Genomic DNA, 14,344 nt, shown 5'->3' on the forward strand with positions numbered 1-14,344 from the left:
TCGCCTTGTCAGCAAATTGCCTCAAAACCGCATTATTTTAGCTATCCAGCAGGGTGTGCCTCGAGACTACACCTATACCAAATAAATAAACCATGAGTGTCTCACTTGATGCATTGCTGGGGTTAGTTTGAATTGAAGGGGGCACACCTCAAGACATGAGAGGCTTTGTTGCATCACCAAATGACTCGAACAATAAAATGAGAATCTTGTTAAGGACAGGTAAGTTTTTTTTTATATATATACAAACAGTTATCACTTCCGAAAAATGACTTATTTTTTAAAATGTACTTTATTCGGATTTCAAACCATCTCGAGAAAATCATAGAACTGATGAAGGTCGCTCTGATGCCATCCCTAAAACGCACTGCGCAGTTGTTGCTTTGCACTGCGTCGTATTGTACATAAAGTTTGTCAAATCCCATCGGGACTTAATTTAAAAATATCGTAATTGTATTCTTGGCAGGGTATGGAGATGTGCATCACAAACAAAAGAAAAGACGGATATCAAAACAGTAGCTCGCCTCATGGTGTCACTAGAGGGAAAGTCAATATCAACATTGTAGCGTGCTGCCCTATTCTCGATTTAGGTTCTCTTTAATTCACCAAATCGTTTTTCTGCACATTAATCTTTGGATGAGCTCCGTGTTAAAGAGGTCTGCATACTGCAAACGTTATACATTTTTAAATGCTATCCGCACACATTGAAGAATTCGGATCAGTATGGAGATCTGCGCTACACAAGCACACAACGTTCCGATTACGGGGCATACATTTTGCCGTGGCACCAGCACTCTTTTCTTCTGTTGCGCTTTGCATCTGTCACACGAGTGTCTCACCCCCATTAGGCAAATGTGTGCACGCCAGAGGGGCCAGCACAATATGTGGACATGAACGGTGTATGTGGGAAATGTTTCTTGAATTTCGTGGATACGACGCCTGTGCCGGTATGCTCAATAGACCCAACTTGATGGGACTTAAGATGTGCGCGTCTCTCAACAGGCGCCTGAAGTCCTACCACCAGCTGAAGGAGGACATCAGAGGGGGCGTGGACCCTCAGGCAGGCTTGTGTCACAGAGGCTCCACAACATCAATGCTGTGGAAGTTGCTCAACAGACGAGGGGTGGTCGACCAACGCCCCCTGCTGCAACACAGACTCGTGTGAACAAGGCCCGATCTACATCTCAGCTTCTTCTCACTGCTCCCTTTTTATACTTCTTTTTTTTTTTAAAACATGTGTATCAGTTTCATATAAATCAAAATATGTGGTGGAATTACACCTGATTTTTGTACTTGATAACAGAAATATTGGTAATCAAATCAAAGCATTAAATCACCACTAGGTTTGCGCTTTTCCATGAAAGTTTGCTTGGAGCCTTTACGTCATCCTTCATTTTAACAACTTGAACAATTAGCTACAATAATGGTGTAGCCCGACCCCATTATTGTTCAAAGTGAACAATAATCAATTCATTCTAAATTCCAACATTTGATCATGATATGATTATAAAAAGATACATAACACAGCGTCACTTGTCACAGGATTTTATTTAGAGCCAAGATGAACATTTGTAAGAATCTTAAACAGCCAATCTGGCAACTGACCAACAGACATTTGTCTGGAATTCCTTCAAGTACACAGCAATTCAATTTCCTGTTTTCTTGTGCCTTTTAATATTCTTCTCCTTCCTCCTCTCCTTCACCCTCAACGGAGTCAACGCCAACCTCCTCGTAATCCTTCTCCAGAGCCGCCATGTCTTCTCTGGCCTCTGAGAACTCTCCCTCCTCCATGCCCTCGCCCACGTACCAGTGCACGAAGGCGCGCTTGGCGTACATCAGGTCAAACTTGTGGTCGAGGCGGGCCCAGGCTTCTGCGATGGCAGTGGTGTTGCTCAGCATGCACACGGCCCTCTGGACCTTGGCCAGGTCTCCGCCTGGAACCACGGTGGGAGGCTGGTAGTTGATGCCCACCTTGAAACCAGTGGGGCACCAGTCCACAAACTGGATGGTGCGCTTGGTTTTGATGGTGGCGATGGCGGCGTTCACATCTTTGGGCACCACGTCGCCACGGAAGAGCAAGCAGCAGGCCATGTACTTGCCGTGGCGAGGGTCACATTTGACCATCTGGTTGGCAGGCTCAAAGCAGGCGTTGGTGATTTCTGACACAGAGAGCTGCTCATGGTACGCCTTCTCAGCGGAGATGACGGGGGCGTAGGTGGCCAGGGGGAAGTGGATACGGGGGTAGGGCACCAAGTTGGTCTGGAACTCTGTCAGATCAACATTGAGGGCACCATCGAACCGAAGGGAGGCAGTGATGGAGGATACGATCTGACTGATCAATCTGTTCAGGTTGGTGTAAGTAGGACGCTCGATGTCGAGGTTTCTGCGGCAGATGTCGTAGATGGCCTCGTTGTCCACCATGAAGGCGCAGTCTGAGTGCTCGAGGGTGGTGTGAGTGGTCAGGATGGAGTTGTAGGGCTCCACCACAGCGGTGGACACCTGGGGAGCCGGGTAGATGGAGAACTCCAGCTTGGACTTCTTGCCGTAGTCGACAGACAGGCGCTCCATCAGCAGGGAGGTGAAACCGGAGCCGGTACCACCTCCGAAGCTGTGGAACACCAAGAAGCCCTGGAGGCCAGTGCACTGGTCGGCCTAAGGACACAAAGACGAGGGACGCGTTATAGTAGCACAAAGGCGAGTGTGGTACTCTGGATTCCTCCCTCCATCCAAAACCATGTATGCTAGCTTCATAGAATTGGTCAATCATGTGAGTGTTCAGTCTGTGATTGACAGGTGATGGGTGTACCACCAAGTCAGCTGGGAAGGTGTTGAGGATAATTGGTACACGAAAGGAAGGAAACGTGTTAACCCTTTGTGACGTTACACACCAGTTTGCGGATCCTGTCCAGCACCAGGTCAATGATCTCCTTGCCGATGGTGTAGTGTCCGCGGGCGTAGTTGTTGGCGGCGTCCTCCTTGCCGGTGATCAGCTGCTCGGGGTGGAAGAGCTGGCGGTAGGTTCCAGAGCGCACCTCATCTGAGGAGATTCAGTAGAAATAAGTTTCACATCATATCACGGATAGAAGAAACTGATTTGTACATGAGAGACAGTTTTACCGATGACGGTGGGCTCTAGATCCACAAAGACAGCTCTGGGGACGTGTTTGCCAGCTCCAGTCTCGCTGAAGAAGGTGTTGAAGGAATCATCGCCGCCTCCGAGAGTCTTGTCGCTGGGCATCTGTCCGTCCGGCTGGATGCCGTGCTCCAGGCAGTACAGCTCCCAGCATGCATTGCCGATCTGGACGCCAGCCTGACCAACGTGGATGGAGATACACTCGCGCTGTGCGGGGTGAAAATATTTAAGTTAATTGAGATGTCATTTTACTTACAGTGTCACTGCTCTACCTATTAAAAAAAACGAAAAAACAAACAGCATTAATGTTGAATTATGCCACTGCGCCCCTATCGTTTGCTGCACACATTGCAGCGAGAGACACCACCCTGCTGCATGACAACCCGCAGGGGACACAAACGCTGAAGAACCCCATCCACACCCCCACCCCACCCACGCAGAAATAAAAGGCTCTTTTGTTACGTGCTGTCTTTTTTATACCCCTTCTCTTCGCTTGTCTTTCATGCAGCACTCTCCTCTTTTGGCAAGGAAATGCAAACTAGACGCGCATGCGCATGCACGTTCTCGTTCTGGAATATTCCACTTGCTCTCCTCCACTGAGGATGCACAATCACCGCGTTGTATTGGTAAAAAAGGGAGCGAAATCCAATGCCCAAAACCTCAGAAGACAGTGGAATCCAAATCCATTCATTAAAAAAAAAAAAACCAAAAAAAACATTACATTCACCCGTTTATTTGAAAGAATCACTGTATTCAACGCAAAATAAATTCAATAATGAATTCATAATGTCTTTATAAATGAATAATGAGCCGCATTCATCCATCCCCACCCAGCCGAGCCCCTCCCTGACATCCAACGTCGGTAGCAAGATGCCACATTTATATTTAAACATTTTTTGATTCATATTCCCAAATTTGGGACAGAAAACTAACAAAATACTACAGGAAATATCAATGTTATTTTGTTTGTTTTTTTCATTTGTATTTGGACACTTATTTTGGGCTTCTCCCACCTCAGTACCACTAGTCATTGTTCCCATCTACACACACACACACACACACACACACACACACACACACACACAGACTGACACTTTCCAAACTGCTATTGCTGTAAATCAAATCAAATTATTAAGCCCTCATGATACATATAGCAATTGTTTACAGTACAATCTGTCTAATATGCGAATTAGACGTAATTAGAGAACCAATTAGAGACCACAACATCGTGCTGTAAGTATCCCACTCAATTATCCCTGCAAAGAACCTAAAAAAAAGCCAACATTTTGCACAAAAATGACCGTTGTACTCACCATGTTTTCGTCGAGGGCTCAAAGCAGGAGAGAGGAGGAAGAAAAAGATTTGGGTTGCGTGTTGTACCCAACGGGGTCGATGCAACAACTGCTGAATAGGAGGGAGGTGCTTGCAGATTTATACACGTACGGCAATATTGGGACTGAGCGAGAGGAGCACTACTGCCCCTCGTTGGTGACTTGTCTTCCAAAAAATAAAAAATAAACAAATCCTCGGGATCCCCTCCAATACTGCTCAAAACCCGCAATTATTGTCTTACATATTGATTGTTTTCAGCTATTTTGCTGCTTGTATGCAATCATGCTTCATTATTCATACCCAGCGTTTTGGTGACCGGTTGTTATTGTGCAGAGAAATGAATAAGGCTTCCGTGCATGCAATTCTTTAGGCGTGGCATTTAGCAATCAATAGAAAGCAGCATGGTGCAGATGTATTTAATTTACCCTTTGTTAGGGTTAGTGTTGTCTTACTAGCCTTTCATCAATCAATTTAGTTTCGCATGATTTTTTCTTATTGTTTCTTCAATGCCTATCAGTCAATCTACAAACATCTATGTATCTATCTATCTATCTATCTATCTATCTATCTATCTATCTATCTCGGGTCTGTTTATTTTAGATTTTATTATATTCGATCACAATATGTATTATTATTATTATTAATTCACTTTATATTTTGCACATTTCAATAATAAAAATAATAATTTATTGCTTGGAGTTTGTATTCTGTTGAGGATATGCATGGAAAATGGTTACAATAGCATTGCTAAAACAGCTAACGTCGAATGCGAAACTGACACGTTTGCGCATACAGTACTGAATTTGAACAACCTAAATGTATGCGTGTGATGCACTATATGTAATAACCTTATTTGCAGCTACCAAGGCGACCAGTTCAGGGTGTACCCCGCCTCTCGCCCGACGATACCTCCAGCACACCCGCGACCCTTGTGAGGATAAAGCGGTACAGAAAATGGATGGATGGATGGTTGCACAGGCTCACCATGATGGCCGCCCGTCCTCCTCTCCTCCCTCTTTTGTGTCCTTATTCTCTGCAGTGATGTCATCCAGTAGGCCGATCACGTGACCTCCGCGTCACTCAATCGGTCTCTCTGTGGTTTTGGAGCGTTTCCTCACTTTATAACCTCTCTGCGAAACAAAAATTACTACTGTGGATTATTTTGATGTGCAGAGCAATGAAATGTGTCATTGTGTTTTGTTTTACAGCACTTGTCTTGCGTTGCAGGTGGAAGGCCTAGTTAGCACAGTTTGCTTGACAGAACACTCGAGAGTTTTCGCAAGGAAGCGTAGATAGATGAATGGATGGAAGGATAGATGGATTGATGGTTGAATGGTTAGACAGACAGACAGACAGACAGACAGGAAGTGAAGCCTCTCAAGAAATTTCTCTCCTCTTCTTCCTCCTCCTCTTCCATGTCAGCAGCTGTGGCGAAGGGAGGGTCGGAGCAGCTGCACTCCAAGAGTAGAATGCTGAAAAGATGGGAGTGGTCCTCTCCTGGCACCACAATGACTGCGGTGCGCCTGGCAAAGAGAACACGACACCCTTCCCCAATGACAGAGCATATTTCCATCGAGCATAGCACAACCATAGTCGAACAGCAGTACATCACAGTTTTTGTCTTGTAATGTTGCATACGTGTGTTAGGGGAGGGAAAAAACAGTATTGTGACATATTTACAATTGTACCTCTGAGCTGGAATATGGGCAAGTTTACCTTCGATTACTATTAGTATACAAAGTCAATTCTCTGTAATACAGTGGATCTTTGTGATATAACAAATGAGACCAAGACAAATCATTTCAAACTCTTTCCACCATTAATGTGACCTATAGCCTATTAAATTGAAGAAAAAAATAAATCTTCGAGAGGCGAATTCAAAATAAACAACTGATATAATGCGGTGACACAAGTGTGTACACTTACATTTGAGGATGTGACTGTGTTCAGAAATAACACACATTCAAACTCAATGTTCAATGGGAGTCATTTAATCCCTGTCACCATTTAAAGTGCGTATCTTTCATCCCAATGACATTTTAAATGTTCTACGAGGCTTATTCCTAACATTTTTTTGTTTTTCTTCAGAAGCCTGAAGGTTTTGTGCTAACAGTAACTTACAGTATATTTGGAACTGCTCATAATTCCATAAGGCCCCAGTTCTAGCTGAAGAAAAGCAGCCCCAAAGCATGATGCTGCCAGATCTGGAAAAATCTGCAAATACAAGAATTTATTTGTTGAGTCACTTTTGCATTAATAGAAGCATCCACCCCACAGAATCACAATAGCACCTTTTGTGTGTTCATCATCCTCCATGAACCAGGAAGTCTGCTTTATTTTCACCTTTGTTAACAGTTCAGCCTTTGCAGAGGTCAGCCTTATACTGCATAAGGTCATTAGCATTGCTAAATCAACATAAAATTTGGAAGACATCAGAGATAAGAACAATAATTTACCAAAGTGAGTCAGCTGATGTAGAGAAAGCTGAGAGGCTTATCAAACACCTGTTTGGAACACCCCACAGGTGAACAGACTAATTGGGAACAGGTGAGCAAACATGGGGCGAGGTTCACCTCTTTGTGAACAAGTGCGTGATAGTCGAAAATAGTCGAACAGTTTAAGGACAATGTTCCTCAATCTACAATTGCAAGGAATTTAGGGATTTCATCATCTACTGTCCATAATATCATCAAAAGGCTCAGAGAATCTGGAGAAATCACTGCATGTAAGCGGCAAGGGCGAAAACCAACATTGAATGCCCGTGACCTTCGACCCCTCAGGCGACACTGCATCAAAAACCGACATCAATGTGTAAAGGATATGATCACATGGGCTCAGGACCACTTCAGAAAACCAATGTCAGTAAATACAGTTTGGCGCTACATCCGTAAGTGCAAGTTGAAACTCTACTATGCAAAGCAAAAACCACATATCAACAACACCCAGAAACACCGCCGGCTTCTCTGGGCCCGAGCTCATCTAAGATGGACTGATGAAAAGTGGAAAAGCGTTCTGTGGTCAGACGAGTCCACATTCCAAATAGTTTTTGGAAATTGTGGACATCGTGTCCTCCGGGCCAGAGGAAAAGAACCATCCGGACTGTTATGGATGCAAAGTTCAAAAGCCAGCATCTGTGATGGTATGGGGCTGTGTTAGTGCCAATGGCATGGGCAACTTACACATCTGTGAAGGCACCATTAATGCTGAAAGGTACATACAGGTTTTGGAGAAACATATGCTGCCATCCAAGCACGCCCCTGCTAATTTCAGCAAGACAATGCCAAACCACATTCTGCACGTGTTACAACAGAGTGGCTTTGTAGTAAAAGAGTGCGGGTACTAGACTGACCTGCCTGCAATCCAGAACCGTCTCCCATTGAAGATATGTGGCGCATTATGGAGCATAAAATACGACAACGGAGACCCCGCACTGTTGAACAGCTGAAGCTGTACATCAAGCAAGACTGGGAAAGAATTCCACCGAAAAAGCTTCAACAATTAGTGTCCTCAGTTCCCAAACGTTTATTGAATGTTGTTAAAAGAAAAGATGATGTAACACAGTGGTAAACATGACCCTGTCCCATCTTTTTTGGGAAGTGTTGCAGCCATAAAATTCTAAGTTAATGATTATTTGCTAAAAACAATAAAGTTTATCAGTTTGAACATTAAATATCTTGTCTTTGTAGTGTATTCAATTAAATATAGGTTGAACATGATTTGGCGGCATGGTGGCCAACTGGTTAGAGCGTCTGCCTCACAGTTCTGAGGACCCGGGTTTAATCCCCGGCACCGCCTGTGTGGAGTTTGCATGTTCTCCCCGTGCCTGCGTGGGTTTTCTCCGGGCACTCGGTTTCCTCCCACATCCCAAAAACATGCATTAATTAGAGACCCTAAATTGCCCGTAGGTGTGAATGTGAGTGTGACTGGTTGTTTGTTTATATGTGCCCTGCAATTGGCTGGTGACCAGTTCAGGGTGTACCCCGTCTCTCGCCCGAAGATAGCTGGGATAGGCTCCAGCACGCCTGCGACCCTGGTGAGGATAAGCGAAACGGAAGATGAATAAATGAACATGATTTGCAAATCATTGTATTCTGTTTTATTTATGTTTAACACAACATCCCAACTGCATTGGAATTGGGGTTGTACATACCACAATATATTTACCATTGTTTTAAAAAGATGAATAAGTGCAACCATTTTCGCAAGGGAGCAAGAAGCAGCCTCAGACTCTCAGGACAGCTGCTGCAGGGTTGCTGCTATTTAAGCTGGGTCATGTGACGACCAGATAAAGGCGGTCTTATGCGGATACTGGGGCTGTATCCAGGCAACAGTGCTATTCATCCCCTAGCAACCGTTAAATCTTGGGAGAAGGATGGGGGTTGGGCCATCTGTGCCTGTACATGACTGGACAGGATGACCTCATTTGTCAGCTAAACCCATTGGAAACAAAGATTGGGCACAAAATCAGTCTGGGACTACAAAAATATGTTGTTTACTTGACAAACCGATATAGGGATCACTTACATATTGCAAATAGTGCTTTGTAGCCTTGTCTATCTCTTGTCACTGGAAAAGAATAACACTTAAACTGATGGGCTTTTTGCTGAGTGGGGCCAGTTCAAATAGTTGATAATGTAGGAGCCAAGGATAAGATGACTGATAGCCTAATGCCAATTGCATTAGCAGGTCAATCATATGTATTTTGCATGGGACTAAATATGTATCAGTAATGTTGTCTGCGTATGAATTCAATTCTGTGGATACATAATTAGTTATAAATGCAAATAAAAAGAACAGACAGTGATGTTCTAGCGATACTATCATATGAAATGTGTTCCGTTCCATCGCCCAGAGTAAGTTCGGATAGGCTCCAGCCGCCCGCCACTCTCGTGAGGATAAGCGGTACGGACAATGGATGGATGGATGGCTGTGCCAATACATTTCTGGTGTTTTCACTACATACTTCATTTAACTGGTTTGTATGGAAAGACATTTGAGCATCTATTCAAAATCCTTGATATCTTGCTTCAGGTGCATGTAGGCTACTCTTGTTCTTTGTCCTCACTGGTAACACAGTTCTGCACACTAGAAAAATGGCCCATGCACACTAGTAGAAGGACTATCTTACTACTTACTCTCTATCAAGGATAACTTTCCATAAAGTCATTTGATCATTAATTAGAGATACTTGATAAGGAGGCTACTATTACTAGTTATTAGTTGGACCTAATAATGTTGCTAGTGCCACACAGTAGTTTACTAGCAAGGTTTAATTGTGTATTAGTACGGCAAAAGTGGCACCAGTGGTGCAAAATTACTACCTGTAAGACAGTTGTTCCACTAGTGCGCTGAATTGCCTTACTAGTTCAGACAAAGAGTGTACTATCATATGGACCATAAGCTCAATATCCTTGATAAGGAGGCCGCTAGTATGTGACACATGCCTACTAGCTGGGCCTAGTAATGTTACTAGTACAGCACAGTAGTCGAATAGTACGGTTTGTGTACTACTTGGCCAAAAGTGGCACTAGTAGTGGAAGAAGTGTTACTAGTAAGACACAGTTGTTCTACTAGTGCACCCTAGTTGTTCTACTAGTGTGCTGAATTGTCTTACTAGTAAGGACAAAGGGCAAACTAATACATGGACCTTGTGCTGGATATCAAGGACTTTGAATAAATGACAAACGACATTACTGAAAGGCGTTTGCGCATTTACTCGATATCCTTGATATTAGTGCGTGACACATGCCTACTAGTTGGGCCTAGTAGTACTAGTGCAGTTGTTACTGTCCATACAACCGTTTAAGCATTTATGTCATATCCTTAGTAAGTAGCAAAGACACAGTCGTGCTGCTGCTGCCTTTCATGCAGACGTAGCGGGTTCAATTCTCGACCAATGCACCAAAAGCCTATCACTGCCAGTCCCGAGCACGGATGAAAAATGGGCGGGTTGCATCAGGAAGGGCATTTGCCCTAACAACTGTGCCTAATATTTCATGCGAGTGACTCGCTGTGGTGACAAGTCACAAATCACAACAAGTAAGACACTGTTGTTCTATTAGTGTGCACTGGTTGTTCAACTAGTGCACTGAAAAGTGCATAGTACATGGGACACAAGCTGAATGATATGATATGGATGGAATCAACTAACTGTCTGGGCCTGGCTGGAAGCATCACGCTGAAATTACGCAGCATTTTCCTCTCAGTTAAACTGCTTGCTGCACAATGCCGGGTGGGGTCAGGGAGGCGGTTTGTGTGACCGAGTTTTGGTTCAGCCAATAGAAAGCCGCGTATGTCTGACTGACAGGTGACTGCCCAATAACAGGAGAGCAGTCCAATTCACCGCACCTGCGATCAGCCAATGGCGGCACAGCAAGCTGCGGCGCGAGGGAGCGCTCGTATAAATACGGTGAGCTTCCCCGCGCACGCCATAACGTCTTACATCGACCACGTTATAGTCGAATTGCAAGACATCGCGCAACGGACTTTCTTCGAACCTCCTCCTTTGGCCGCTCAAGTGCAGCAAAATGGTAAGAATACCTTTAAAAGAAATTTCCAGGAGTTGCTGACTGGAGTTGGCGTTTTGAGTCCCATTGGTCTCGGATGAGAGCAGCCGGCCGCTAAGAGATGGGGTCGGAATACATTTTTATTTTTATTATTTTTTTTTTAATTACTTTTTTTTTAACAAACGTTTAAATTTTTTGAGACAATTCGTAATGAATGGTGTCCGTGATATGAGACATTTGGTCTTCAAATGACAACTGGGTGGACACGTAGCAAGCGCACTGACGCAGATGATTGCTCACGCGGCACTTTTGACTTCCGCCTGAGACAGACTGGCCATTTTCTGCACGTCCCGATGAATCCAAACAGAATTCGCTTCTACGTCGACCCCGTTTAAAGAGTTCGGATGGGTAACGTTGAGCTACATGACTCCCGCCCAGAGACACAAAATCCCGGGAGGGGAGGAGGAGGAGGAGGAGGGTGGTGGTGGTGTGGGTGGGGTTAGGTGAGGTGGGGGGGGGGGGGGGGGGGGGGGGTTGTGATGGGGCGGGTGCTGTGATGGGGCGGGTGCTGAGGCAAGCCATTGTCACCATGCAGCAGGGCCTTCAAAAATGCATGTCAGTAACATGACACTGATCACCCACCACCATAGTAACCATCTTGGAATTTTTGTAACGTCAGCCATTGTGTAAAAGTGGCAAGGGCATAAATTTACTACATGGTGTAGACTGCCCCTGAAAATTGGAAGTCTTGATTTATTTTAAGAATTAGAATGATCAGTTGTGGTTGAATAACAAGAAGTCTCCATTTTAAATTATCCCCCACTACACACGCACAGCGTGAGTGTATCTCTATCCACGTTGGTCAAGCTGGCGTCCAGATCGGCAATGCATGCTGGGAGCTGTACTGTCTGGAGCACGGCATCCAGCCGGACGGACAGATGCCCAGCGACAAGACAATCGGGGGCGGGGATGACTCCTTCAACACCTTCTTCAGCGAGACTGGAGCTGGCAAACACGTCCCCAGAGCTGTCTTTGTGGATCTGGAGCCCACCGTCATCGGTAAAACTGTCTCTTGTAAAAATCAGTTTCTTCTATCTGTGATGTGATGTGAAACTTATTTCAACTGAATCTCCTCAGATGAGGTGCGCTCTGGAACCTACCGCCAGCTCTTCCACCCCGAGCAGCTGATCACCGGCAAGGAGGACGCCGCCAACAACTACGCCCGCGGACACTACACCATCGGCAAGGAGATCATTGACCTGGTGCTGGACAGGATCCGCAAACTGGTGTGTAACGTCACAAAGGGTTAACACGATTTGTTCCTTTTGTGTACCAATTATCCTAAACACTGTCCCAGCTGACTTGGTGGTACACCATCACCTGTCAATCACAGACTGAACACTCACATGATTGACCAATTCTATGAAGCTAGCATACATGGTTTTGGATGGAGGGAGGAATCCAGAGTACCACACTCGCCTTTGTGCTACTATAACGCGTCCCTCGTCTTTGTGTCCTTAGGCCGACCAGTGCACTGGCCTCCAGGGCTTCTTGGTGTTCCACAGCTTCGGAGGTGGTACCGGCTCCGGTTTCACCTCTCTGCTGATGGAGCGCCTGTCTGTCGACTACGGCAAGAAGTCCAAGCTGGAGTTCTCCATCTACCCGGCTCCCCAGGTGTCCACCGCTGTGGTGGAGCCCTACAACTCCATCCTGACCACTCACACCACCCTCGAGCACTCAGACTGCGCCTTCATGGTGGACAACGAGGCCATCTACGACATCTGCCGCAGGAACCTCGACATCGAGCGTCCTTCTTACACCAACCTGAACAGGCTGATCGGTCAGATCGTATCCTCCATCACTGCTTCACTCCGGTTCGATGGTGCCCTCAATGTTGATCTGACAGAGTTCCAGACCAACTTGGTGCCCTACCCCCGTATCCACTTCCCCCTGGCCACCTACGCCCCCGTCATCTCCGCTGAGAAGGCGTACCATGAGCAGCTCTCTGTGTCAGAAATCACCAACGCCTGCTTTGAGCCTGCCAACCAGATGGTCAAATGTGACCCTCGCCACGGCAAGTACATGGCCTGTTGCCTCCTGTACCGTGGCGACGTGGTGCCCAAAGATGTCAACGCCGCCATTGCCGCCATCAAAACCAAGCGTAGCATCCAGTTTGTGGACTGGTGCCCCACTGGTTTCAAGGTGGGCATCAACTACCAGCCTCCCACCGTGGTTCCAGGCGGAGACCTGGCCAAGGTCCAGAGGGCCGTGTGCATGCTGAGCAACACCACTGCCATCGCAGAAGCCTGGGCCCGCCTCGACCACAAGTTTGACCTGATGTACGCCAAGCGCGCCTTCGTGCACTGGTACGTGGGCGAGGGCATGGAGGAGGGAGAGTTCTCAGAGGCCAGAGAAGACATGGCGGCTCTGGAGAAGGATTACGAGGAGGTTGGCGTTGACTCCGTTGAGGGTGAAGGAGAGGAGGAAGGAGAAGAATATTAAGGCACTTGATTGATAAAGAGGACATTTGTTCTCTAAAGCATTCCAATTTTGTGGGTCAGTTGGAAGTATGAATAAAATGGCATGTGAAGCTGTTTTGTTGAGTTTTATTTATACCCCACCCCTTCAATGCACTGCTACTATTTTACGAAATGGCACGTCAGTTTCATATGACGAAATCAGACTAGAGTCCCTATTCATGTTTTAGTCCACTGCTCCCCCTGCTGGTGGTCATGAGCTACAAGAACTGATGAATCGTGACCTAGTCCAAGTCAATGGGCCTTTTTAGATTCTCCTTTTGACTTCGGAGCTTTCCTTATCTGAGGGAGATGACCATGAAGTACTTGGAGCGTAGGTCATCCAAATTCATTAATCACAATCAGCTTTATTGGCCCAGTATGTTAACACGCAAGAAATGTATCTTCGGTCGATGGAACCACATAGTAAGATGGCAAACACCAACTATAACAAACTATACATGTAGCACATGAAAACGCAAGTATGGTGAGTCACTAAGCAATTAAATGGTACCAGTAATGTTGATACAATGTCAATTGTGCAAATGATGCAGAGTACTCGAGCAATATAAAGTGACTACTGGTGTGATAATTTGGTAGTGGGGCAATTGTGCAAATGGTGCCACCTTTTTTGCAAAGGTTATGTCTGACCTTTATGAAAGGAAATATTTCTTCCCCACAATCCTTAATGGCAGCAATATTTAAAGCAACAGGCCACCAAAATTTAAGATGCTTAAGAGTTTCATGTATAAGACTTTAAAATGTAATTGAATAAACTGAAATAGTACATAGTATATAACAAACCTGCATCAACAAGTCTTTAGTGAACTATAGCAGTGTGAACAAAAATTGGTCTTAAG

General features: G+C 45.4%; 3 protein-coding genes across 5 annotated transcripts in view; 2 read left to right on the forward strand and 1 right to left on the reverse strand.

Moving 5' to 3' along the window:
- Positions 1 to 3,597, forward strand: part of pmelb (premelanosome protein b) — an 11,363-nt gene extending 7,766 nt beyond the window's left edge. For both annotated transcript variants that reach the window (XM_061685691.1, XM_061685699.1), the window contains exon 12: positions 1,000 to 3,597. In XM_061685691.1, coding sequence (XP_061541675.1) covers positions 1,000 to 1,162 — 163 coding nt within the window. In that variant the 3' untranslated portion in view covers positions 1,163 to 3,597. The remainder of the gene's footprint in view (positions 1 to 999) is intronic.
- LOC133407637 (tubulin alpha chain) lies at positions 1,529 to 5,431 on the reverse strand. Of its 2 annotated transcripts, XM_061685736.1 has the most exons (5): positions 5,311 to 5,431; positions 4,444 to 4,531; positions 3,115 to 3,337; positions 2,886 to 3,034; positions 1,529 to 2,649 (listed from the first exon to the last, which is right to left on the reverse strand). In XM_061685736.1, the coding sequence occupies exons 2-5, from the start codon at positions 4,444 to 4,446 to the stop codon at positions 1,669 to 1,671; spliced, it is 1,356 nt and encodes a 451-aa protein (XP_061541720.1). In that variant the 5' UTR covers positions 4,447 to 4,531; positions 5,311 to 5,431; the 3' UTR covers positions 1,529 to 1,668. The 2 variants fall into 2 exon arrangements, with proteins under 2 accessions (XP_061541720.1, XP_061541709.1); XM_061685725.1 differs by lacking the exon at positions 5,311 to 5,431 and having other exon boundaries at positions 4,444 to 5,291.
- Positions 5,432 to 10,905: 5,474 nt separating this feature from the next.
- Positions 10,906 to 13,562, forward strand: LOC133407629 (tubulin alpha chain-like). The gene is made up of 4 exons (XM_061685714.1): positions 10,906 to 10,992; positions 11,805 to 12,027; positions 12,106 to 12,254; positions 12,490 to 13,562. Exons 1-4 carry the CDS (start codon positions 10,990 to 10,992, stop codon positions 13,468 to 13,470), a joined length of 1,356 nt encoding a protein of 451 aa, XP_061541698.1. The 5' UTR covers positions 10,906 to 10,989; the 3' UTR covers positions 13,471 to 13,562.
- The last annotated feature ends 782 nt before the right edge of the window (positions 13,563 to 14,344 follow it).

This window comes from Phycodurus eques, chromosome 1 (genome assembly GCF_024500275.1).
Source record: "Phycodurus eques isolate BA_2022a chromosome 1, UOR_Pequ_1.1, whole genome shotgun sequence".
NCBI lineage: Eukaryota > Metazoa > Chordata > Actinopteri > Syngnathiformes > Syngnathidae > Phycodurus > Phycodurus eques.